Source organism: Danio rerio, chromosome 13 (assembly GCF_052040795.2).
Source record: "Danio rerio strain M-AB ecotype USA chromosome 13, GRCz13ab, whole genome shotgun sequence".
Lineage (NCBI taxonomy): Eukaryota > Metazoa > Chordata > Actinopteri > Cypriniformes > Danionidae > Danio > Danio rerio.
The window spans coordinates 321,165-345,000 of NC_141033.1; the positions used below are offsets into that span (position 1 = coordinate 321,165).

A 23,836-nucleotide genomic window follows, 5' to 3' on the forward strand; every position below is an offset into this window, starting at 1 on the left:
AATGAATAATAAAGATCTCTGATGTTACAGAATGAAAGCACGCATTACACGTGTTCCCCTTTATTGTTAACTGTTCTGGTTGAGAGTACAAATATTAATGGTCAACAATCACGTATATTCTACTTCTTTAATATAAAACATTTGATAACAGGATTATTGTTCACATTATAGGATATCTGTGTTTGATTTATTGCAGTTATGAGCAGATGCAAAGCCAGAGTCAGGGGATTTTCAGGTCATCAGTGCAAAATAAACTCTACATTCAACACCAGTACTGGACTCATCGGGTCAGAGATCCTCTGTTCATTGAGATATTAATGCTGAGCGTAATAGAGCTGTCAGTCTGCAGTCACCTGGTAATGTCGGACAGATCCCTTTTATTTAAGATCCCTAAAATAACTCCATTATATGAGGTCACTCGGACATTAGATGGTGCTTAATGCAAAACAGAAATGTTTTGGTACACAAGGGGGCGCTGCATAACTTTACTACTTCTGCACAACAATCAAGTGTTTAACGTGTGCTCTCCCTCAGGCTTTTCCTTAGATGCGTTTCAATCAGCACCCTAGCTCCCTTTGGGTCAGGTTAACAGTCCTTTAGAGTGGGTCTATTAGGATGGAGCTGTCAGTCTTTTGGGGCGGGGCTATCCATCCTTTAGGATGAGGCTATCAGTCCTTTAGGGTGGAGCTATCGATTCTCTAGGACGGCTATCAGTCCTTTGGGGCGGGGCTATCAGTCCTTTAAGGGGGGCTATCAGTCCTTTAAGGCGTGGCTATTAGTGCCTTTAGGACAGGGCTATCAGTCCTTTAGGGCGGAGCTATCAGTCCTCTAGGGTGGGGCTATCAGTCCTCTAGGGTGGGACTATCAGTCCTTATGGGCAGGGCTATCAGTGCCTTTGGGGCTAGGCTATCAGTAATTTAGGGTGGAGCTATCAGTCCTTTAGGGTAAAGCTATCAGTCATTTAGGGCGTGGTTATTAGTGCCTTTAGGGTAGGGCTATCGATTCCTTAGGACGGCTATCAGTCCATTAGGGCGTGGCTATTAGTGCCTTTAGACCTGGGCTATCAGTTTTTTAGGGCGGGGCTATTGGTCCTTTAGGATGGAGCTATCAGTCCTTTAAGGCGGCGCTATCAGTTCTTTAGGGCGGAGCTATCAGTTCTTTAGGGCAGGGCTATGAGGGCATGTAGTGTTTCTGCCCTACTTTCGTCCATTTGTATTCCTACATTTTGTTAGCATTGCCCATCTTCCAACAATCCAATTAGGTCCAGTTAAAAGCTTGGACTACATTTTTTTCTCATTTCAGGATCGTTTCAGGTGAATGTATGCCACAATATGGAAAAAAATCCAAAAAATCAGTTTCATGGCCAGTTTAAAGGCCAGTTTCTACTTCTGTGTGGAGTGCAGGCAGTAGGTTAGGCATCCTTCACTGTACTCTGACATGCACCTCTCAGAAAATGTATCAACATGCTGTGAATATGCAGAGTGCAGGATCTGTGATTGGCCGTGGGGGGGGCGGGCGGATGGGGGGCTGAAACTGGTGGTGCAAAGTGTTGAGTCCTAAGGAGGAGTTCCGGATGGATGCGTTTGCATTGCGTTTGTTTTAAAACCACACTGCCTACTAGTGTTTCAGGAGTGTTACTGCAACAGACAGAACGCAGAAGTATAAATGCTTGCATGGCGTCGGGTACGAGGATAACAGCAATCATCGACACAGGAGTATAAACTGGGCTTAGAAAGGGAAAGGTCCCACAATGATGGTGAGCCGCAGTAAAGAGCTGGAGCGGTAGTTCATGAGCGAGTGTTGAGTGATCATCTCCAGATCCACGATCAGCTCCTGCGGACCCTCCAGAGACTGAGTCAAGACTAGCATCGCCCCGGCACTGCTGAAGCGCTAATGCACAGCCAATGAGAAGAAGGGGTGGGGCATGTCAGACACTAGAGAGGATTTGATTGGTCAGATGATATAACAAGAAACTGAAGTATGAAGAGACGACAAAAGAAGAATTGCCAAAAAAACAGGTTTATATCTTCTAAATGCACATGTTGTCACTGTCTTGGAGACACTAGGTCATAGATGACCATAAAGACTAACATACTGATACCATAAACATCTAGAAACATTATTAATTTCCTTTTAATAGTACAGATAATAAGATGAAGACTGAACACAGCGTGTGAACAGTGATCTCTGGTGGACTGCAGCACATAAAGAGAGATTCAGAGAGTAGATGTTGCTCACCCTGAGGAAGAACTGTCCTCCGTCATTGCCGTCTTTGATTCTGAAGGTGTAGTGTGCGCTGGAGAAGATGTTTGTGGCCTGTATCTGGAAGATGTCTGCTGGCACGCTGCGCTCTGAATGCATGTTCATGTATTTGTAGACGATGGACTGCGGCAGGCCTCGACACGCTGCTGCCGACTGACACGAACAACGACTGCGGATGAAAGCGGCAGCGTTAAGACCTGTTCACATCCAGCAATTTAACTCTAATAGAACTTATATTTGTGTCCACAACAGCGAGCAATAATAATAATCTGCTTATTTGTAGCTTCTGCTGTTTCTGTCTGCAATTCCCTTTTGTATCCAGCAGGTGTCCTCAGTGTTTCTGACCAGTGAATCCAGCTCATGTAATCTCTCTAATCAAACAGCGGATTGAGCGACCGCAGTTAGTATAACCGGATAAAAACAACACTAATTATTTTACCAGCATTTTCAAAGGAGGAAGCACAAAGATACTGAAACTACACTGGACACCTGAGCTGTTTTGATCATTATTTATACCCATTGATTTCAATAATTATCTAGTCATTATCTGTAAATAATCTAATAAAAGAGGGCTTTTATCTGCACTCTTACTTCTCTGAGGTCCGCACATACGGCTCCAGACACGGGTTTCGTGGGTAACATCGATGACCTCCGTAATAATTCCAGCACATCTCGTCTTCCCGGCACTCGTGAGCTGCGGTTTCACACTCGTTGATGTCTGTGACAGAAGACGGAAGAGTGGTTTGAGTCCCGGCTGGGTCAGTTGGTGTTTCTGTGTGGAGTTTGCATGTTCTCCCCGTGTTGGCGTGGGTTTCCTCCAGGTGCTCCGGTTTCCCCCACAGTCCAAACACATGCGCTATAGGGGAACTGATCAACTACACTGGCCGTAGTGCATGAGAGTGTGTGAATGAGTGTGTATGGGTGTTTCCCATACCTTAATTACTTAATTTTGACTCATAATTTCTTAAATCAAAACAATATGTTCTGCCTGTTTAGCTTCTTGATTTAAGAATCTTCAGATATTCGGACTAGTAACAAGAGAAAAATCTAAGTAAACAGTACGCACAATGCTTGTTTAAACGTTAATATTGATCGATTATTAAAGCTGCAACACACAGGAACAGCTCCAGTGGCAGGGTTTGAGCTCTGCGTTGTTTCCATGATGAGCATGTGATGTGTTTGAGAATTCCTGGCTGGAATCTCTGGGTGTGGATGGAGAGAGCGCTGTATTTCATGAAGGAGGAGGCCGATACCTTGACACATTCTTGTTCTGTGTATCTGATATCCGTCTGGGCAGGTGCAGGAGTATCCACCCTCGCTGTTCACACACGCGTACTGGCACATGTAGCTGGAGAACGAGCACTCGTCGATATCTGAACACACACAACAGGGCAGACACACACAACACTGAGCCTCTGTACAAACAGAAAACTATTGAACAGCTTGATGTAAATGAACAAGGACTGTACTATCATCATTTTGACATGTTTTTGATGCCCATTTTAGAAGTGAATTGGTTGTTGGTTTGACATTAAGGTAGTTAACATGCATTGTATAAAGTAAATGCAGTGTAAGTGTATAAATCTTACATTATAATGTTCAGTGGTCTAAAGGAGATCTGTGTGTGGATGTTAAATGGACCTGAAGGTTTTGGTATTAAATTGATTAGTAGTTCTGATGTGTTTTGTATGTCATGCTTGATGTCAGTTTGCTGTCTGCTATGAAGCTGTGGATGAAGATAGCCTGACCCACACAGAGTCAGCACTGACCCACACAGGAGACAGCATCCGGGCCCAGTTCATAACCCTGCTCACACTGGCAGATGAAGGAGCCCAGCAGGTTAAAGCACTGATGCTGACACGGCTGAGACACTTCACACTCGTTCACATCTGAAACACACACACACACACACACACTTTTACACTTTCCATCTGTGTGCAGGTCATCTGCTCATGCTCACAATCTGCAGGATGTTTCTGCATGGGTAAAATGGTAATATTAACTGCCTAAAGTTGCCAAGGAAAGGTGAGACTGTAAGTTAAGACTGTCATTTTTTGCCCATATCGAGACGTACATCCACTTGAAGCGCTCCTGAAATGAGAAATAAAATATAGAGCAGTGCATGATTTTGTCCTTTGGGAACTGATTGGATCATTGGAAGATGGGCGTATCTAAGACAACAAGACTGACAAATGGACAAATGTTTGGCAAAAAACAAGACATGGACGGATGACCACACCCTAAAGGACTGATAGCCCCACCCTAAAGGAAATAGCCACCACCTGAAGAACTTACAGCCCCACCCTAAAGGACTGAGAGCTCCACCCTAAAGGACTGATAGCCCCACCCTAAAAGATTGATAGCCCCTCCCTAAATGGCTAATAGCCCCACCTTAAATGACTAATAGCTCTGCCCAACAAGATTGATAGCATCAACTTAAAGATCACTAAAGGACAGATAGCCTCACTCTAAATAATAGCCCGGCCCAATACGACTGATATTTAGCCCCACCCTAAATGATTGATAACCCTGCCTTAAAGGACTGATAGTCCCACCCTATAGACTAATAGCTCCACCCTAAAAGATAGCCCCGCCCTAAAAACTGAAAGCCCCACCTTAAATTAATGATAAACCCGCCCTAAAAGATTGATAGCCCCACCCTAATTGATGAATAGCTCTGCTTCAAAACGCTGATAGCCCTGCTCAAAAGGACTAATAGCTCTGCTCTACACGACTGATAACATCAACCTGAAGGGCAGTAAAGGACAGATAGCCCCACCCCAAATGATTGATAGCCCCGCCCTAAAGGACTGATAGCCCCGCCCTAAAAGATTGATAGCCCCAGCCTAATTGATGGATAGCTCCGCCCAAAAGGCTAATAGCCCCATCCAAAAGGACTAATAAGCTCTTCCCAACAGGATTGATAACATCAACCTAAGGGGCACTAAAGGACAGATAGCCTCACCCCAAATGATTGATAGCCCCGCCCTAAATGATTGATAGCCCCACCCTAAAGGACTGATTGCTCCACCCTAAAGAACTGATCGCTCCACCCTAAAGGACTGATCGCTCCACCCTAAAGAACTGATCGCTCCACCCTAAAGGACTGATAGCTCCGCCCTAAAGAACTGATCGCTCCACCCTAAAGGACTGATAGCTCCACCCTAAAGAACTGATAGCTCCACCCTAAAGAACTGATCGCTCCACCCTAAAGGAATGATCGCTCCACCCTAAAGAACTGATCGCTCCACCCTAAAGGACTGATAGCTCCACCCTAAAGAACTGATAGCTCCACCCTAAAGAACTGATCGCTCCACCCTAAAGGACTGATCGCTCCACCCTAAAGAACTGATCGCTCCACCCTAAAGGACTGATAGCTCCACCCTAAAGAACTGATCGCTCCACCCTAAAGGACTGATCGCTCCACCCTAAAGAACTGATCGCTCCACCCTAAAGGACTGATCGCTCCACCCTAAAGAACTGATCGCTCCACCCTAAAGGACTGATAGCTCCACCCTAAAGAACTGATCGCTCCACCCTAAAGGACTGATAGCTCCGCCCTAAAGAACTGATCGCTCCACCCTAAAGGACTGATAGCTCCACCCTAAAGAACTGATCGCTCCACCCTAAAGGACTGATCGCTCCACCCTAAAGGACTGATAGCTCCGCCCTAAAGAACTGATCGCTCCACCCTAAAGGACTGATAGCTCCACCCTAAAGAACTGATCGCTCCACCCTAAAGGACTGATAGCTCCACCCTAAAGGACTGATCGCTCCACCCTAAAGGACTGATAGCTCCACCCTAAAGGACTGATCGCTCCACCCTAAAGGACTGATAGCTCCACCCTAAAGGACTGATCGCTCCACCCTAAAGGACTGATAGCTCCACCTTAAAGGACTGATCGCTCCACCCTAAAGAACTAATTGCTCCACCCTAAAGGACTGATAGCCCCACCCTAAAGGACTGATCGCTCCACCCTAAAGGACTGATAGCTCCACCCTAAAGGACTAATCGCTCCATCCTAAAGGACTAATCGCTCCACCCTAAAGGACTGATCACTCCACCCTAATAGATTGATATCCCCCACCGTACAGAACGAATTAGAGAATTAAAACGTGATCAGTTTGACATCTCTTATGATTCTTGCACATTTCATTATTTAAACTTCATCTGAAATGCACAACAGACGAGTGTAATATATCAGCATCCGTGAAGAGATTATGAGTTTGGAGTTTGCCCATAGTTGGAAACAGCATGCATGCGCTGTACAGTGTCGACTGTAAAAACTACACTTGCTCTGTTGTTGCAGACAGTTCACAATCTCCCTCCTCCCGCACACAGACCTGCAGCCCCGTCCACATGCTCAGAGCTCCTCTGCTGCTCTTATCACTGGATTCTCCAGTTTCCATTAAGTGCTTTATTTCCACATTAAATGCTTCTGCAGGAAACCTTTCCTCACTGAGGAATTCCTCCTCATCATCATCATCATCATCATCATCATCACGCTGTTGATCAAAATGAAGCACTTTAATGGAAAAGGTCTTCAAGTGTTGATTCAGAAGTTAAGCAACTCAGAACAGCTGAGCAACTGCACTGCAGAAACACTGCTCCTTCTGTCTCATTTCTAGACCAAATAACTGAGAATTCCTCAATCAGTCAGCATTTTCTAGACGAGCACAATATATAGTCTGTTTTCATTGATAAAGAGTCAAAATGAGGAGAGTTTTTCATTGAAACAAGCAAAAGAATCAGACAATGAGGGAAGCAGGTTATTATTATTTTCACAACATTATTCTGCTCACCCTGTTGTCAGATTTATTTGAAAAACTCTTGCGGCTGGAAGGGCATCCGCTGTGTAAAAACGTGCTGGATAAGTTGGCGGTTCATTCTGCTGTGGCGAATCTGGATTAATAAAGGGACTAAGCCGGAAAGAAAATGAATGAATGAATAAATGAATGAATGAATGAAGACTATATTTTTTACTTGTCCATAAATGCTTCTTGATTTAAAATGTTTTAGTTATTTGCACCAGAAACACCACACAAACTCTAAATAAGGAAGCATACTGTGCGGTGTCGAGTCACTTATGAAAGATTCCCTTCCGTCGCCTGCTCCATTAAACCCGAACTCCTCCAAACTGATTGTTCTCCTTGTGAAAAATGCACCATGAGATGTTTTAAATTCCTCTGTGAGCGATCTGAAGGCAAATTCTTGGCACGACTATAAGTCAAGCTAATCTGAGAGACTCTGCTTCTTCTCCATTACAGTACTCATATCTGCTTCAGCTCAATAATGCTGCAGTGACGATAACACACGTCTATTGTTAAATCTGTTTAAAGTGGAGCTTTTCTGCGTTCCTTAATACTGATTCTTCGACAGCACTCACAGCGGTCTAATGTTGGCCTGATCACAGAAGAACTCCAGCATTTCCTTAAAGGGTCAGTTCACACAGAAATTAATATTTTCAAGACTCTTAGAACACACATTAAGACACAGTTCTGCCGGACGTAAATGTTCTGTCATTACTGATTCACTCCTTCACTTTTCACAAACATGTTTGAGTTTCTTTCATCTGTTGAACACAAAAGAAGACAGTATCTTCCATAGGGAATATGCAGAAGGACTTTTAATTTGTAAGTAACCTGGGTCAGGGACTTTCGATGAACTGTATGCCATTACAAAATCGACACGTTTAGGGTCTGTTTTCTTTAAAAATCTGTCATCTCCACTGGCTGAGTGATATCTGATATAAAGTGGGTCTCAGAACGTAAAAGAAGCATTAAATTACATTTACATCGCCACAGCCTCATCACCCTGCAGCCCAAGAGCGCTCACTCACTGAAGCTGAGCTGGGCTGAGCCTGGTCAGTGTCTGGATGAGAGATCACATGGGAACACTTGGCTGCTGCTGGCAGTGGTGTTAGTGAGGCCAGCAGGGGGCGCTCAACCTGTGGTCTGTGTCCTAATGCCCCAGTATAGTGAAGAGGACTCTATATACACACACACACACACACACAGACACACACACAGGCCTTGGACTCACCCACACAGCTGTGGTTGTTGCTGGCGAGCTGATATCCATCATTACACTCACAGTAGTAGGAGCCGGCGGTGTTCACACACCTGTGCATGCAGTAGTGGGACAGTAGACACTCGTTTCTGTCTGCAAAGAAGTTCACACACACACACACACATACACATACACATACACATACACACACACACACACAGTGTCAGCAAATGAGACAGATGTAGTTGGATAATGAAAGTATGTTTTTTCTTGTTCAGCTGTTCCTGCATTCCCTCATCAGTGTGGGGTTTTACGTGACCATGTTCAGTTTAATTCAGCCGCTTATTTTAGAAAAGCTACTTCATTACAGTAATGCATTACTTTACTTGTTACTTAGAAACGTCATATTATTATGCAACCTGCGTAACTTGTAATGAGTTTCCCCCAACACTGGGGCTGCGGTGCGGGACTCACCCACACACTGCTCTCCGTGTCTCTGGTATCCAGGCTGACACTGACAGCTGTAGGAGCCTCTGCTGTTGTAGCAGATCTGGTCTGAACCGCAGGTGTGCAGACCCTGAGAGCATTCATCCACATCTGGACACACACGCACACACACACACAAACACACACACACACACACACACATTGAATATTCATATTTATAGATTAATTATACAGACTGTATATTGTGTCCTCTTCCCCCAAAGTCTATGGCTAATTTCCACCTTCAAACCAAACAATCTGCAGTCAACTCTGTTACTGTCAACTCCGTTACCGTCAACTGTTACTATCAACTCTGTTACTGTCAACTGTTACTATCAACTCTGTTACTGTCAACTCCGTTACTGTCAACTGTTACTGTTAACTCTGTTACCGTCAAGTGTTACTGTCAACTCCATTACCTTCAACTGTTACTGTCAACTCCGTTACCTTCAACTGTTACTGTCAACTCCATTACCTTCAACTGTTACTGTCAACTCCGTTACCTTCAACTGTTACTGTCAACTCCGTTACCTTCAACTGTTACTGTCAACTCCGTTACCTTCAACTGTTACTGTCAACTCCGTTACCTTCAACTGTTACTGTCAACTCCGTTACCTTCAACTGTTACTGTCAACTCCGTTACCTTCAACTGTTACTGTCAACTCCGTTACCTTCAACTGTTACTGTCAACTCCGTTACCTTCAACTGTTACTGTCAACTCCGTTACCTTCAACTGTTACTGTCAACTCCGTTACCTTCAACTGTTACTGTCAACTCCGTTACCTTCAACTGTTACTGTCAACTCCGTTACCTTCAACTGTTACTGTCAACTCCGTTACCTTCAACTGTTACTGTCAACTCCGTTACCTTCAACTGTTACTGTCAACTCCGTTACCGTCAACTGTTACTATCAACTCTGTTACTGTCAACTCCGTTACCGTCAATTGTTACTGTCAACTCCGTTACCGTCAACTGTTACTGTCAACTCCATTACTGTCAACTACGTTACTGTAAATTGTTACTGGCAACTCCATTACTGTCAACTCCGTTACCGTCAATTGTTACTGTCAACTCCGTTACTGTCAACTGTTACTGTTAACTCTGTTACCGTCAACTGTTACTGTCAACTCCGTTACCATCAACTGTTATCCCCAACTCTGTTATCCTCAACTCCATTTTTGTCAGCATTGTTTTTGTCAACTCTGTTACCATCAACTCCGTTATCGTCAACTCTGTTATCGTCAACTCCGTTATCCTCAACCTGTTATCGTCAACTCTGTTACCGTTAACTCCGTTATCGTCAACTCTGTTATCGTCAACTCCGTTATCCTCAACCTGTTATCGTCAACTCTGTTACCGTTAACTCCGTTAGCGTCAACTCTGTTATCGTCAACTCCGTTATCCTCAACCTGTTATCGTCAACTCTGTTACCGTTAACTCCGTTATCCTCAACCTGTTATCGTCAACTCTGTTACCGTTAACTCCGTTAGCGTCAACTCCGTTACTGTCAACTCCGTTATCTTCAACCTGTTATCGTCAACTCTGTTACCGTTAACTCCGTTATCGTCAACTCTGTTATCGTCAACTCCGTTATCCTCAACCTGTTATCGTCAACTCTGTTACCGTTAACTCCGTTAGCGTCAACTCCGTTACCGTCAACTCCGTTATCTTCAACTCTGTTTTCCTAAACTCTGTTATCCTCAACTCTGTTATTATCATCTCCTAAGTTTCCTAAAATAAATGTACCGTGGCAGTAGTTGTGTTGGTCGCGTGTGAATCCAGCAGAGCACTGGGAGCCTCCGTTGGCTGCAGATCTGTGGTTTGTCTCTGTGTGTGTTTGAGGAACAGAGTCTGAACTCTGCGATGCTTCATTTTCCTTATTAATGAAGATCTGAGCGTTCTGCGGGAGGCAGAGGTATCCGCCGTAGTGGTTTATACACTTCATGCCCGCTTTACAGGCATCAGACACGAGGACACACTCGTCAATATCTGTGGGAAAACATGCAGACGACTGGCATTAAAGAGGCAATTCAATTCAAATCAAATTTATCATTTTATTATATTATTTATAGTGATTTTCACAATTATTATCATACAGATGTGCAGTTTTGGGTGAGCTTTAAGCATTATGATCAGTTTCTCAGACTCATGGAAACAACTGTTGGCTATTAAAAGCAATAGAGACAACATGAGATGATCAGTTATTGTATTACCTGTGCATACCTCTTTAAAAGGATCATACTCATAGCCTTCAGTGCATCTCTGAAAACACAATGAAAACATAAAACACAGCATGAGAAACATGAGCTCTCTATTAAAATGACTTCAGGTGTAGAGCGCATTACAGCTTCATATCCCTCCACTGAATGATTAGAGTTATTTCAGCTACAACAGTCAGAAACGCATAAGAACACAACAGAATGCTAATCCATGCTAAAAACATGCTAACAACATGCTAATTCATACTACAAACTTATTAACAACTTGGTAAGTCATGTTAAATATATGCTACCAACATGTTTATTCATATTAGAATCATACTAACATGCTAATTCTTATTAGACACATGCTAACAACATGTTTATTCATACCAGAAAAATGCCATCAACATGCTAATAAACCACCAATTCCTATAAGAAACAAGGTAGCAACATGCTAATACATACTAGAATCATGCTAGCAACATGCTTATTCAAACTAGAAGCCTGCTAACAACATGTTTATTCTTGCTAGAAACATGCTAATCCATACTAGAAACATGCTAAAATAATTCTAGCAACATGACAATTCATGCTAAACTGATGCTAGCAACATGTTATTTAATGCTAGAATATTTATTGCTTATGCTTATTTATACTAGGAACATGTTAACATGCTAATTCATTTTAGAAAGATGCTAACAACATGTTAATTCATACTAGAAACATGCTAACAACATGTTCATTCATGCTAAAGTCCTGCTCCCAACATGTTAACTCATGTTAGAATCACCCAAACAACATGCTAATTTGTGCTAGAAACATGCTAACAACACGTAATTGAGGCTAACAACATGCTAAATCATGCTAAAGTTATGCCACCAACATGCTTATTTATACAAGATACATGCTAACAACACAATAATTCATTCTAGAAATTTACTAATAACATGGCAAGTAGTAATTCAGTAATTCATACCAGAAACATGCCATCAACATGCTAATAACCCACTAATTCTTAGCAGAAACATGGTAGCTACATGGTAAAAGATACTAGAATCATGCTAGCAACATGCTAATTCATGCTACCATCATGCAAATTCATACAATAATCATGTTACATTATGATGAATCATACGCAAAACATGCTAACAACATGCTAATTCATACTAAGAACCTGCTACCAACATGCTAATTTACGCTAAAGTCATGCTACCAACAGAAACATGCTAACATGCTCATTTATACTAGAAACATGTTAACATGCTAATTCATACTGGAAACATATTAGTTCTTAGTAGAAACAAGGCAATGGCATGCTAATCCATAATGGAATAATGACAAAAACATGCTAACTCATACTAGCAACCTGCTAACAACATGCTAAAGTCATCCTCTCAACATGTAAACTCATGCTAGACTTATGCTAACAACATGCTAATTCATGCAAGAAACATGCTAACATGCTAATCCATACTAAAAATATGCTAAATTTATTCTAGCAACATGACAATTCATGCTGAACCGATGCTGGTGACATGCTATTTAATGCTAAAAACATGCTGCCAAATGCTAATAAGATGGCTTTCTCAAGTCTTTAAACTTCAATATCTAGTAATAGAATAAAGCACATCTGTATAACAGCCTCCGCTTCGCATCATGTGCACTACACTCTAATGACTCAACAGCCAGTTAGTCCTGACACTCAGTAAGCAGTACAGGGATGTGTGTGGATGTTCTTACCGTGTAGGACACAGACTCCTCGGCTTCTTGAGAAAGCACACAGGCCAGCGCTGCCATCATCAGGCTGACGGTCCACATCTCTGCAGGAGTTAAAGAGCTGTAAACAACACCTCACACCTGTAGTTACATCACTGAGAACATGTGGAAACACTTCATCCTGCTGTCATTGGCACAGCTCCAGCATACTTCTGCACCAGAGCAGAAACAACTACCATAATCATAATAATAATAATCCACTTTATTTTATATAACGACTTTAGAAGCAGCATGTGAAAGCACTTTACAGACAGCTGAAGTCATCATTATTTCAGTTCTTTTAAAAATATTTCTCATGTAATATGATTGATCGCGGCTGGTCTCTCATCAGTTATCAGTAATAATCCAATCAGATTGATTCAAGACTGCAATAAACAGACCAATTTTGCTCTACTGCTTTAACTTCATTGTGGAAGAATCCCCCCTTCCACCCCATCTCCTCCTTTTCCTCCTTTACCAGGGGGAGCTCTTGAGACCTACCTTATCTTGGAGCCCCTTTAGATGCTTATTGACAAGGCGGGAGTCCTGTGCTCAATTACCTCCGAGCTCAGGGTTCTCTTCCGGGACAGCATGCCAAACCTGCAGGGCTTAATTTGTGAATTGTGAGGTCCCGGGGTAACGCATCCGGCATGTTACCCGAGGATGTAGAGGTGTCATGCACGAAAGTTGAAGGGGGGGCCTGCTAGGACTGGGGTGAGTTGGTTGTCACGGACGAAAGTGAAGAGGGTTGGGGAGTTGTGGAAAAAAGTGAAAGCGAATAGCTGATGGGAGAGGAGAGCGGTTAAGTAGGGGGATCAGTAAAATTATTAAATTAATTGATGACAAATTAAGCCCTGCAAACCTGCTATTAGCGTCAAGCAATATCTAAGAATTTCTATTGAAATGTTCTTTCTCTGTTAAACCACACTTCAGAGATGTTTAATAAATAATTGACTTCAGCTGACTCCATATAAAATGTAATAACCATACAAAAACAGCCAAGAAATCAAAAACAACAAAATATTGGGAACCACATTTAACAAAATTCACATATTAGTTTAAAGTGATGGTGTGTAAACACTGCATTCTGAATCTGAACATCAGAGGGAAGAGAAGGAGTTTAGATTTACATATATTTACACATACATTACAGAATTTAGCCTACTACAGAAATATATAGTGAACACTGCAGAGTTTTTGAACCATACTAAAGTATGGCAGATTCTACAGTCGTCATGGCAACACAACAACTATAGTAATTGATCCATTGTGGTGATTCTACAGTTGCTATGGTAACACAACAATTATAGTAATTGATCTGTTGTGGTGATTCTACAGTTGCTATGGTAACACAACAACTATCGTAATTGATCTGTTGTGGTGATTCTACAGTTGCTATGGTAACACGACAACTACACTGACTGATCCGTTGTGGTGATTCTACAGTTGTTATGGTAACACAATAACTACAGTAGTTGATCTGTTGTGATTTTACAGTTGCTATGGTAACACGACAACTACAGTAATTGATCTGTTGTGGTGATTCTACAGTTGCTATGGTAACACAACAACTATCGTAATTGATCTGTTGTGGTGATTCTACAGTTGCTATGGTAACACAATAACTACAGTAGTTGATCTGTTGTGATTTTACAGTTGCTATGGTAACACGACAACTACAGTAATTGATCTGTTGTGGTGATTCTACAGTTGCTAAGGTAACAAAACTGAACTAATGTAAACAAATGACTCTGTACTGTAGTTTTCTACAGCTATAGGGTACATTACACTACAATACAACACAGTTTACTGTAGTAAAACCAAAGTATACAACAGCATTTATTACAGTCGATCACGTCACTATAGTCAACACTACAGTATGCTGGAGCGTTCATTAACAACGACCTGCAGATATATTCAATATAATACACTTTACAATTACTACAGTATTAACTTTAAACCGTGTTGGGTAAACAATGCAAATACATACTAAAAGTATATTATTACTTTATTATTAATACAAATATATATCAAAAGTAATATATTACAATCTTCTAATAAATCTTATTTTTTTAAATGCAAAAATAGCATTACACTTACTGTAAGCTAGTTCACTTTCCTTTAAAGCAACACATTTAGCTACTTTAAAAGGTGATTTTATATTATAATACATCACTTTTGTCCCAACACTGATGATGAATTATATCTGTCTTTCTTTTGTGCATGACAAATCAGATATTGTAATAAATGTTGTTTGTATCCTGAAAATGAACGTCAGTTTTACTCAGGGTCAAAATGTACCACACATTCAAGACAATGAACAGTCATTAAACTAAACTAAACAGCTTTTAAACGAAATGACAGAAGCTTTAAAAGCAGCTGTAATAGATCATGCAGATGAGCAAGCTTTCTGACCGTTTCTGTTTCTAATCTACTCAAAACACACTCAAAGCTCATCAATCCGACTTTACTGAAGGTTATTATTCTAAATGACGATACCTGCTGTGCTGAAGATCTGCGGCGGTGTGTGTGTGTGGAGGAGCTGCTGATCGGATGAAGCTGTGTGTGTGTGTGTGTGTGTATGTGTGTGTGTTCGGGAATGTGAGCAGGTTGTTTCTCGCTGCTGGAGGAAGGCTCTCGGATTACATAAACTATTAATACAACTGCAAATCATTGTTTAAATAATAAACGATCAATTAATTGTGTTAATTTTAATCCATGCAGCGGCCTCAGTGGAAGTTCTGACGGCGGGAAATTTGAATCACGTGACCCAAATCGTCAAACGCCAGACTTGTATCTAAGAATCCGCCATTTCTGAATGTATTCTTAACATGAAGGGACATATATAGACAGGTTACGAACAATTTAGCAAACATTTATAATTGTTTAGTGGTTGAAATGCTGGTATCTAAAAAAATCTCATTATTTAGCTATAATGTACTTATAAAAACTTGTTTTGACTGTTTACTGCCAACTACTGACAGGAAAACAGTTTAACCCATCTAAGCTGGTTGGTTGGTTTTAGCTGGTCAACTGGCCTGGTTTTAGAGGGGTTTTGGCCATTTCCAGCCTGGTTTTAGCTGATCAGGCTGGAAAATGGCCAGCTAAAACCAGCTTGACCCGCCTGGTTTAAGCTGGACATAGCTGGTTTTGACTGGTCTCCCAGCCTGGCTAGGCTGGTCCAGCTGGTTTTAGCTGGTCATCTTCCAGATTGATCAACTTAGACCGGTGAACCGGACCAGAGTTCGCATGAGCCGTACCCCAGACTGGGACTCGAGTACAATTCACGGGTGCGCACAAGAGTTCAGAAGACACCTTCACACAAACTAAATGTAATGTTTTTTTCAAGTTTTGGCTCGTGTTTTTAATGAATCATGCTTTGTTTGTTAGCACCTGGAATACCACTTTGTTTTAATTAAAAAAAAACTGACTTGGATCCTTTACCATTGTGACTGGTCCCAACCCAAAATACAAATGAAGTCAGAGTTTTTCCATCAATTTCTGTTAAACAGGGATTATCTTTCAGCACATTTCTAATCATAACAGTGTGAATAACTCATCTCTAATAACTGATTTATTTCCTCTTCTCCATGATGACAGCACATAATATTAGACTAGATATTCTTCAAGACACTAGTGTTCAGCTTACAGTGACATGTAAAGGCTTCACTAGGGTAATTAGGGTAAAGTTAGGGTAATTAGGCAAGTCATTGTATAACAGTGGTTTATTCTGGAGACAATCAACACTAATATTGCTGAAGGGGTGAATAATATTGACCTTAACATGGCTTTAACACTATTAAAAACTGCTTTTATTCTAGCTCAAATAAAACAAATAAGACTTTCTCCAGAAGAACCGATATTAGAGGAAACACTGTGAACAACTCCTCAATCTGTTCAGCAGTATTCGGGAAATTTGTGGGTGAATAATCTTGTCTTCATCTGTACAGTATGTGAGTTGCAGTGACATTTGTTAGTTATTTGTTTCTATTTGTCTCTTTAGCACTTGTTAGTTAAACTGTCACATTAATTCAGTCATAGATGAATCTGGAGTTCAGACTGGGTCAACACTCCTGAGAACAATCCACAAAACAGGCAGCGAATCCAACATGTAATCAATAATGAGCACAATCAGACACACAATAGCAGGAAAGAGAGGAAACGCAGCAGCTCGGCTGATGAGCGTTCACACACTCCAGCAGATCAACAGGACATGATGGAAATGTGGACGTGAGAACTGGGCTGCGTCTCAATCAGCTCCTGATGTCGGAGTGTACATGAGTTAGTGCACTATTAAGAAGTGTGACATGAGAACATCCTCATTATACATCCATCATCAAAACTGGTTATTAACGACAGCACTGCAAACAAAGTGCAAATATCAGCAACCACCAACTATTCCAGCATGTTTTACACAGTGGATACCCTTCCAGCTGCAACCCAGTACTGGGAAACACCCATTCACACACACACTCATACACTACGTCCAATTTAGTTGATCAGTTCCCCTATAGCGCATGTGTTTGGACTGTGGGGGAAACCGGAGCACCCGGAGGAAACCCACACCAACACGGGCGTGGGTTATATTAAAAGGGTTATTAAAATACTGATCGGCACTTTGTGTGTTTGATGAAAGACAGACATCAAATCCAACAGTCATATAATCCATTTATTCTGTTCGAATGACAGCCAAATATACAATCCAGTTATTAAAAGCTCAAACGAGATGTCAAAACAACACCATAAAGCTGCTTGAGCAACTAAAACACACATAACACACTCACAGACCACATTTAAAAGAGACAGTTCACACAAACATGTCATCATTTATACACTATTCACAAAAGAAGATACTTAGAAAAATGTTGGAAACCTGTAACCATTGACTTTCATAGTCTGTAAAAAAGCACACCAATATTAGATTAGCGCTTATCAGCATTCTTCAAAGTATCTTCTGTTGTGTTTAACAGAAAAAAGGAAACTTTAATGTCAATCGTGAGTCTTTTTTGGGTGAACTGTCCCCTTTACAGACTCAGCAGTTTTAAAACGACGATCAGCAGAGTGATAAATACGATAACAAGCCTTCAATTACAATCAGACAGAAAGAGAATACAAAAATACACCAGCATGGTTTAAAAAAAGAAACAGACGGGATTGAGGAAATATTCAGGTCAGCGTCCATTTATCATTTCACCAGCTTTAAAACACCTTCGTCACTGGGACCTGTTTAAAGTGCATTTCAGAAGTCCAACCCAGTGATGCTCTTAAAGGGTCAGTTCCCACATGAAGGAAGATTCTGTCATTAATCCCTCATCTTCATGCTGCTTCAATCCTCTGAGACATCCTCTAAGACACAAATGAGGATATTTTAGATGAAATCCTGGAGCTCTCTCATCCTCCATAGACAGCACGGCTCCTGAGATGCTCAAAGACCGAGAGCATTGATAATCATTCAGTGAGTCTTCAGTGTTCAGCTGTGATCATATCAAGCTACAACACAACATCTGTGCTCTAAACAATTTGTTCTCTTGTCTTATGGGTCACGTGATTATGTGTTGCGACATGTAACTTTATAATATGCCAATATTATAGACATATCACTATAATATTAAATAACATCTACATACTATTATAGGATTAAATAATATTAAGTTTATATAATTTAAACATGTCTGCAGATGTCCACACAGAAGACTTTTAATCCCACTTTATTTATTTAAAGCAGGATATCACACATCACAAAAAATGCTTTTCTATTTAGAGTTTAGTCCTGTTTCTCATCCAAATATCTAAAAACTCTTAAATCAAGAAGCGTTTTCTAGAAAAGCACAACATGAAATAATGAGTCAAAATTTTGTTTTGTTTTTTCTTAAAACAAGCAAAATAATCTGTCAATGGGGTAAACAGAATAATCTAGCGTTCACTTTCAAATAATATTCTTTTATTTCTTCCCCCATTTTCAGATCATTTTGCTTATTTTAAGAAAAAACTTGCTTAATATTGCACTTATCTAGACAATGCTTCTTGATTTAAGAGTTCTTAGATAATTGCATTAGAAACAAGACAAATATAAGCAGTGTATAGACACAATTAACATACATCAGCATACAAACACGCTTACCTGCTGCTGAAGAGGAGAGAGTGCCGAGTACAGTCATTATTTTCTGGGGTGTTTGTGGATAAAACTACACTAATAGCTTCATAACATTATGAAAGTACCACTGAAGATGCATGAAGAGTCTCTCGAGACACAGTGCTGTCTATGGAGGAGGAGAGAGCTCCAGGATCTCATCTAAAATGTCTGCATTTGAGTCCTGAAGATGAACCAAAGGCTTAAAGGATCGAAACTACATGAGGGAGAGGAATCAATGGCAGATATTCAATTTCTGAGGGAGCTACACTACAAAAAAGGCTTTCCTTAAGAGCTTTTGTTTAATTTCTAGTCAAAATACCAAAGAATTCTTCAATCAAGAAGCATTTTCTAGACAAATAAAAAAGTATTGTTCTATTTTCAGAAATAATAGAGTGAAAAAGATCTTATATAGCTTTAAAATAAGCTAAATAATCTGCCAATGGGGTAAATTAAATAACCTTATGTCAAAAGGAAAAACTAAATTATTCTGCTCACCCCATTGTCAGATTATTCTGCTTGTTTTAAGGGAAACCCTCCTCATTTTGACTCATCATTGCTGAAAGCAACACTATATTATTGTGCTCGTCTAGAAAATACTACTTGATATCAGAGTTTGTAGACATTTGGACTAGAAACTAGACTAAAGAAGCATTATTCTGAGTGTGACCCAGCTGTAATCTCAGTGTTTCTCTCCATCTAGAAGAAGCTGGTCTTGAGTTTGATGGTTGGCGCGGCGGGTGCAGCGGGCAGGGTTTGTCTGGCGGTGCTCTTGGCTCTGCTGTGGGCTTGTTTGGACCTGATGGCCGCCTCCAGACGGGTCTTGAGCTCCGGAGCGGCTCCGATCACGGTCTTGAAGGCGGCGGGGTAAAGCGGGCCGGTGTGCATCAGGCTCTGGAGGGCGAAATCATGCAGACCTTTAGAGCTGCTGGAGGAGGAGCTGAAGCTGGAGTCATCTAGCAGATAAGAGACCAGCGTGGGGACCAGCAGAGCCAACAGCTGAACACCTGCGACACACACACACACACACACACACACAGACACACATTATTATAATGCTGCCTTTTTAAAGGTGACCTATTCTGCATCTTCTCACAAGCTGTAAATGCGTCTCTGCTGTCTCTCTAGAGTGTGTGTGTGTGTGTGTGTGTGAGTTTGAGCTGAGAACAGCACACAGATCATGTCCTCCAGCTCTCTGAAACTGACCCTTTCAGGCTTTGATCCTAACTGTGGTGTTTGGTGACCGTCGCTTTAAATGCAAATGAGATTGTGCTCTTTTCAGAAGAGGGCGGAGCTACAGACAGATGTGAAACAGCAGTGTGTGTGTGTTGTGAGTGCAGGTCAGGTGTGTGTGTGCTTCAGTGTGAGTGTGTGTTGATGCTTCTGTCAGTCTATATGTCTCCTGTCTCTGTTCATCATCACCTCCACATCTATAATCCTCTTAGTCTATGCTGACATCATCTTCAGCAGCTCAAACACTCTAATGGCTAATGGACAGACGGCTGCTTCTCACTCAGGCCTGCTGGACATGCTAATGAGATGGAGACTAGTGGGCGGGACTTTCCCCCTTTCCCAGAATGTCAATCAAAGTGTTTCTGCGTCATCTCTGTGTGATGGATCTGTGTAATGTTGCTCACGGTTGTGTTCCTCCGCCATGTTCACGAGTGTCTCCATCACGCGGACCCGCTCCTGCACGGCCTGCAGCTCCGCAGCGTTACACACACGCCGGCGCTCCACACTCTTCAGCTGCTCCACCAGCAGCGGCGCCAGCGTGTGGATGAAGGGGACGGAGAGACTGCGGGACGGCTGCTGGAGGATGGAGAGCAGCAGCTGACAGCAGCGCGCCTGAGTCTGCACACACACACACACACACACACACACACACACACACCAAGGTTATAATAGTTTTAGTTTTTGTTTGGTTTTGACTTTTTGTTTTCATATTCAGGCAGTTTTAATCAGTTTATAGAGGCAGACTCGCTAGTTTTATTCCTTTATATATTTTGAAATGGCTTAGTTTTAGTTTAGTTTTTATTCTATTCAGCGTTAGTTTTAGTTTTTTATTGTTGTAAATGAGAATATTTGTGAGGTGCAAGATTCAAAATCATCAGAATAAATGTTGTATAATAAAATATCAACCACACATTTTATTAAATGTATTCAGAGGACACATGAACACCATCATCTACCATCTACCCATCCTCAAACTCAAAACGTGAACCAGATCTTATCTGACGATCCTCCCTTCTTAGGACTCAACATGTCAGAAATATGCAGTCAGCAATCCTAATTTCAGTCAGTAAACATCACCATGAGCTGAAAATAGTCTCACTATTATGTTTTACAGCCCAACTGAAGCAGGATTCACTTATTTAAACTCCATTACGGTTTTCTGTGATGAATTAAACTTCCGTTTGGCCAGATCCTCTCATTAAGCCCTCGGTTTACCAGCGCTGCAGTTGCTCTGGTTTAGTTCAGTCGCAGCAGGCTGTCATGTGCTGTTTGTGTTCGGTTGACTGAATCATGCATGCGCAGTATTATCAGTTCACCACTTCTCAAATCTGATTGTACTGTTCTAATAACTGAATAACTCAGTATATATTGGTTTATTTTCAGTCAGAGGGGGGATCAGGCTGTTCAAAAGTAAGTCTTTGTGGATGAGAGTGCTGACCGGAGATGCAAATCGATTTCAAATGATTGTTTGATTTGGTAAACTAATTCAACTGGTTCACTTAGAAGATCTGATTAAAGAACGACGTATAATACAGAAATAAACCCATTATTGGGCACAAATATGTTAAAGTAATCAGTTTAAGTATTTAATGCTGTCAGCGTGCTGCTGTCATGTCCACTCGTTGTTTTTGTCGCGGGAGCAACCGTGAGGATGACTGGAGGAGGACCGGCTTGATCTGGCCAATGGCATTACTAATGCTCATGTATTAAAATACATTTACAAAGATGAAAACAAAGAAGGTTTTAGCTATAATGTTAGTTGAACACAATACAGTTTCAGTCAGGTCTGGTTTATTCAAAAACTCTCATATTTATTTTTATTCAAGTTAACGACAAAGTTTTTAAATTTTAGTTTTCATTTTCGTTAACTATTACAACCTTGACACGCCTTTAGTTTCCATCCAGAATTTGAGTGTGAGTGCAGTGTTTTGATGTCTGTGCAGCGCTACTGAAGTATTATTTAATCTGAGTGAGTTGATCAGGACCGGTTCTTGTTTCATTCAGTTTTAGTTTATCTTGAATAGTGAAATGACAGAAGGAGGTGTGTGAATGAAGCACGGCTCACCCAGGGGTCAGCAGAGTTGAGAGCGTGTGTGAAGCGCTCGATGCAGCCCTTCTGCAGGACACACACACTCATCAGGTCACCACTGGCCGACAGCAGGAACAGGGTGATGGCGGCCAGAAAACTGACCTCATCTACTGAGTCTGCACCACACAGAGAGAGAGAGAGAGATTAAATACGCCGTTCTGCACCATCTGGCAACCTGGGGGATTAAATATAATTGGCTAAACTGACAGTGGGCGGAGCTACAGATCAAAACAAAGACAGACATTCTGACACTGAACACACACTCAAAGCAGAAGAACTGACAGTAGCAGTGTTTCTCAGATAAACTGTTCACTTAGCATGTGATTGCTTTTGCATTATTTCACATCTGTTATTTTCATTGGACCACTTAGAGTGCTTTCACACCTACACTTTTGTTTGGTCTCATTTGCCCAGTTAGCGCGGTTCGTTTGGCATATGTGAACAGGGCAATCGCGTTCTGTTCCGCGCCAAAGTAATCGCTCCGAGATCGCTTGAATGAGGTGGTCTCGGCTCGATTGAAACGAACCCTGGAGCGGTTTGATTGCAGTGAGAAAGCGATCCGATCCGAGCGCGGTTATATCACAGTGTTTATGGATATGTAATAGGCTAACGGCTATATGAAGAGAGAATTATGAGTAGGGCGGGAAGTTTCGCGAGTCTCCGGATGCCCGCAAACGAGTGATGATCTCCCGGTAATCTCGCGTCTCCCTCCCGGTCCTCAAATAGGCATCGTCGCGCACCCTTCTCACCCCTCCCCACCGTGTCTCTCCTCAGACACGTCACGCGCACACCCTGTCAAACACCACCAAACCACCACCTCTCCTGACAGCTGAGCGGGACGCTGCAAAATAAACCCTGACACTCTGACCAATGAGAGGAGAGTTTACTCGCACGGGACTTGTTTTAGCTCTTTTGGTCCGATTAGAAACTTTGCCGTGTGAAAGCGAACCGCTCCAAGAGCAAAGAGCAACACTGTAACAATTGTAATCTCTGTTTCAGAACAACTGAATCCATTCACAGGTGTGAAAGCAGCCTTAATGACCAGAGACAGGTCTCATGACCCTAAGGTTAACTTCACACCTTTCTCTAATTTTCAGGAGGTAAAATATTGACCCTCAAGCATGACCAAATGACCAGAGAAGGCTCTGATGACCTTAAGGTTAACTTTCTAAAACTGCAGGAGGTGGAATATTGACTCTGGATCATCATGCTGACTCTACAAACATTAAATTTGTGCTTTGCAATCAGAAATAATGTGCACCTCGCTGAGAGAGAAGGTGGGCCTGACAGCCTAATAGCACGACCTTTGGCCAGCACCCAAATGTTGACTATAAAGGTGAGGCTTTCCTGCTGTAACACTGGAAGCTCAGCTGTGGGATGAGTGCACATCGCCTGGCATTCTCGGACACACGTGCTGGTTTTCTATCGTGACTGCAACAGGCTCCCCAGTGCTTGAAGAGCAAAATGATGGCACGTCTCTGAGGTTGTATATGCTTATATCAAATCGCTTGCGGCTTCATTATCTGTCTTTTATTCACGTAATACTCATCCTTATGTCGCATTATAAGCCTTTTATGCAGTTTTGTTGTATCTTGATTAATGATGTTCATGAGTATGATTCATGATTACACTGCAAAAAATGCTTTTCTTGCTTAGATTTTTGTCTTGTT

At 41.7% G+C, this 23,836-nt stretch overlaps 3 protein-coding genes and 1 long non-coding RNA gene across 12 annotated transcripts in view; 2 read left to right on the plus strand and 2 right to left on the minus strand.

The window, feature by feature from the left end:
* Positions 1-23,836, plus strand: part of nrxn1b (neurexin 1b) — a gene marked incomplete at its 5' end in the record, with an annotated part of 604,334 nt that overhangs the window by 201,558 nt on the left and 378,940 nt on the right.
* efemp1 (EGF-like fibulin extracellular matrix protein 1) lies at positions 20-15,468 on the minus strand. Of its 4 annotated transcripts, none has more exons than XM_087278722.1 (11): positions 15,214-15,468; positions 12,700-12,779; positions 10,982-11,020; positions 10,505-10,658; positions 8,747-8,869; positions 8,306-8,425; positions 4,032-4,151; positions 3,516-3,635; positions 2,854-2,980; positions 2,239-2,431; positions 20-1,890 (listed from the first exon to the last, which is right to left on the minus strand). In XM_087278722.1, the coding sequence occupies exons 1-11, from the start codon at positions 15,386-15,388 to the stop codon at positions 1,729-1,731; spliced, it is 1,413 nt and encodes a 470-aa protein (XP_087134848.1). In that variant the 5' UTR covers positions 15,389-15,468; the 3' UTR covers positions 20-1,728. The 4 variants fall into 4 exon arrangements, with proteins under 4 accessions (XP_087134848.1, XP_087134847.1, XP_087134849.1 ...); XM_087278721.1 differs by having other exon boundaries at positions 10,505-10,747; positions 10,972-11,020; XM_087278723.1 differs by having other exon boundaries at positions 10,505-10,747; positions 10,972-11,020; positions 12,700-12,796; positions 15,214-15,448.
* Positions 15,832-18,949, plus strand: LOC147840953 (uncharacterized). Its single transcript, XR_015505549.1, has 2 exons — positions 15,832-17,390; positions 17,441-18,949. It is a non-coding gene; the product is annotated as an uncharacterized LOC147840953 (long non-coding RNA).
* Positions 17,365-23,836, minus strand: part of heatr5b (HEAT repeat containing 5B) — a 33,985-nt gene continuing 27,513 nt past the window's right edge. For 4 of the 6 annotated variants that reach the window (XM_087278684.1, XM_087278685.1, XM_087278686.1 and 1 more), the window contains exons 34-36: positions 22,143-22,282; positions 20,482-20,695; positions 17,365-19,851 (exon numbers count right to left, since the gene is read on the minus strand). In XM_087278684.1, coding sequence (XP_087134810.1) covers positions 19,544-19,851; positions 20,482-20,695; positions 22,143-22,282 — 662 coding nt within the window. In that variant the 3' untranslated portion in view covers positions 17,365-19,543. The remainder of the gene's footprint in view (positions 19,852-20,481; positions 20,696-22,142; positions 22,283-23,836) is intronic. The other 2 variants (XR_015505541.1, XR_015505540.1) reach the window with 2 other exon arrangements.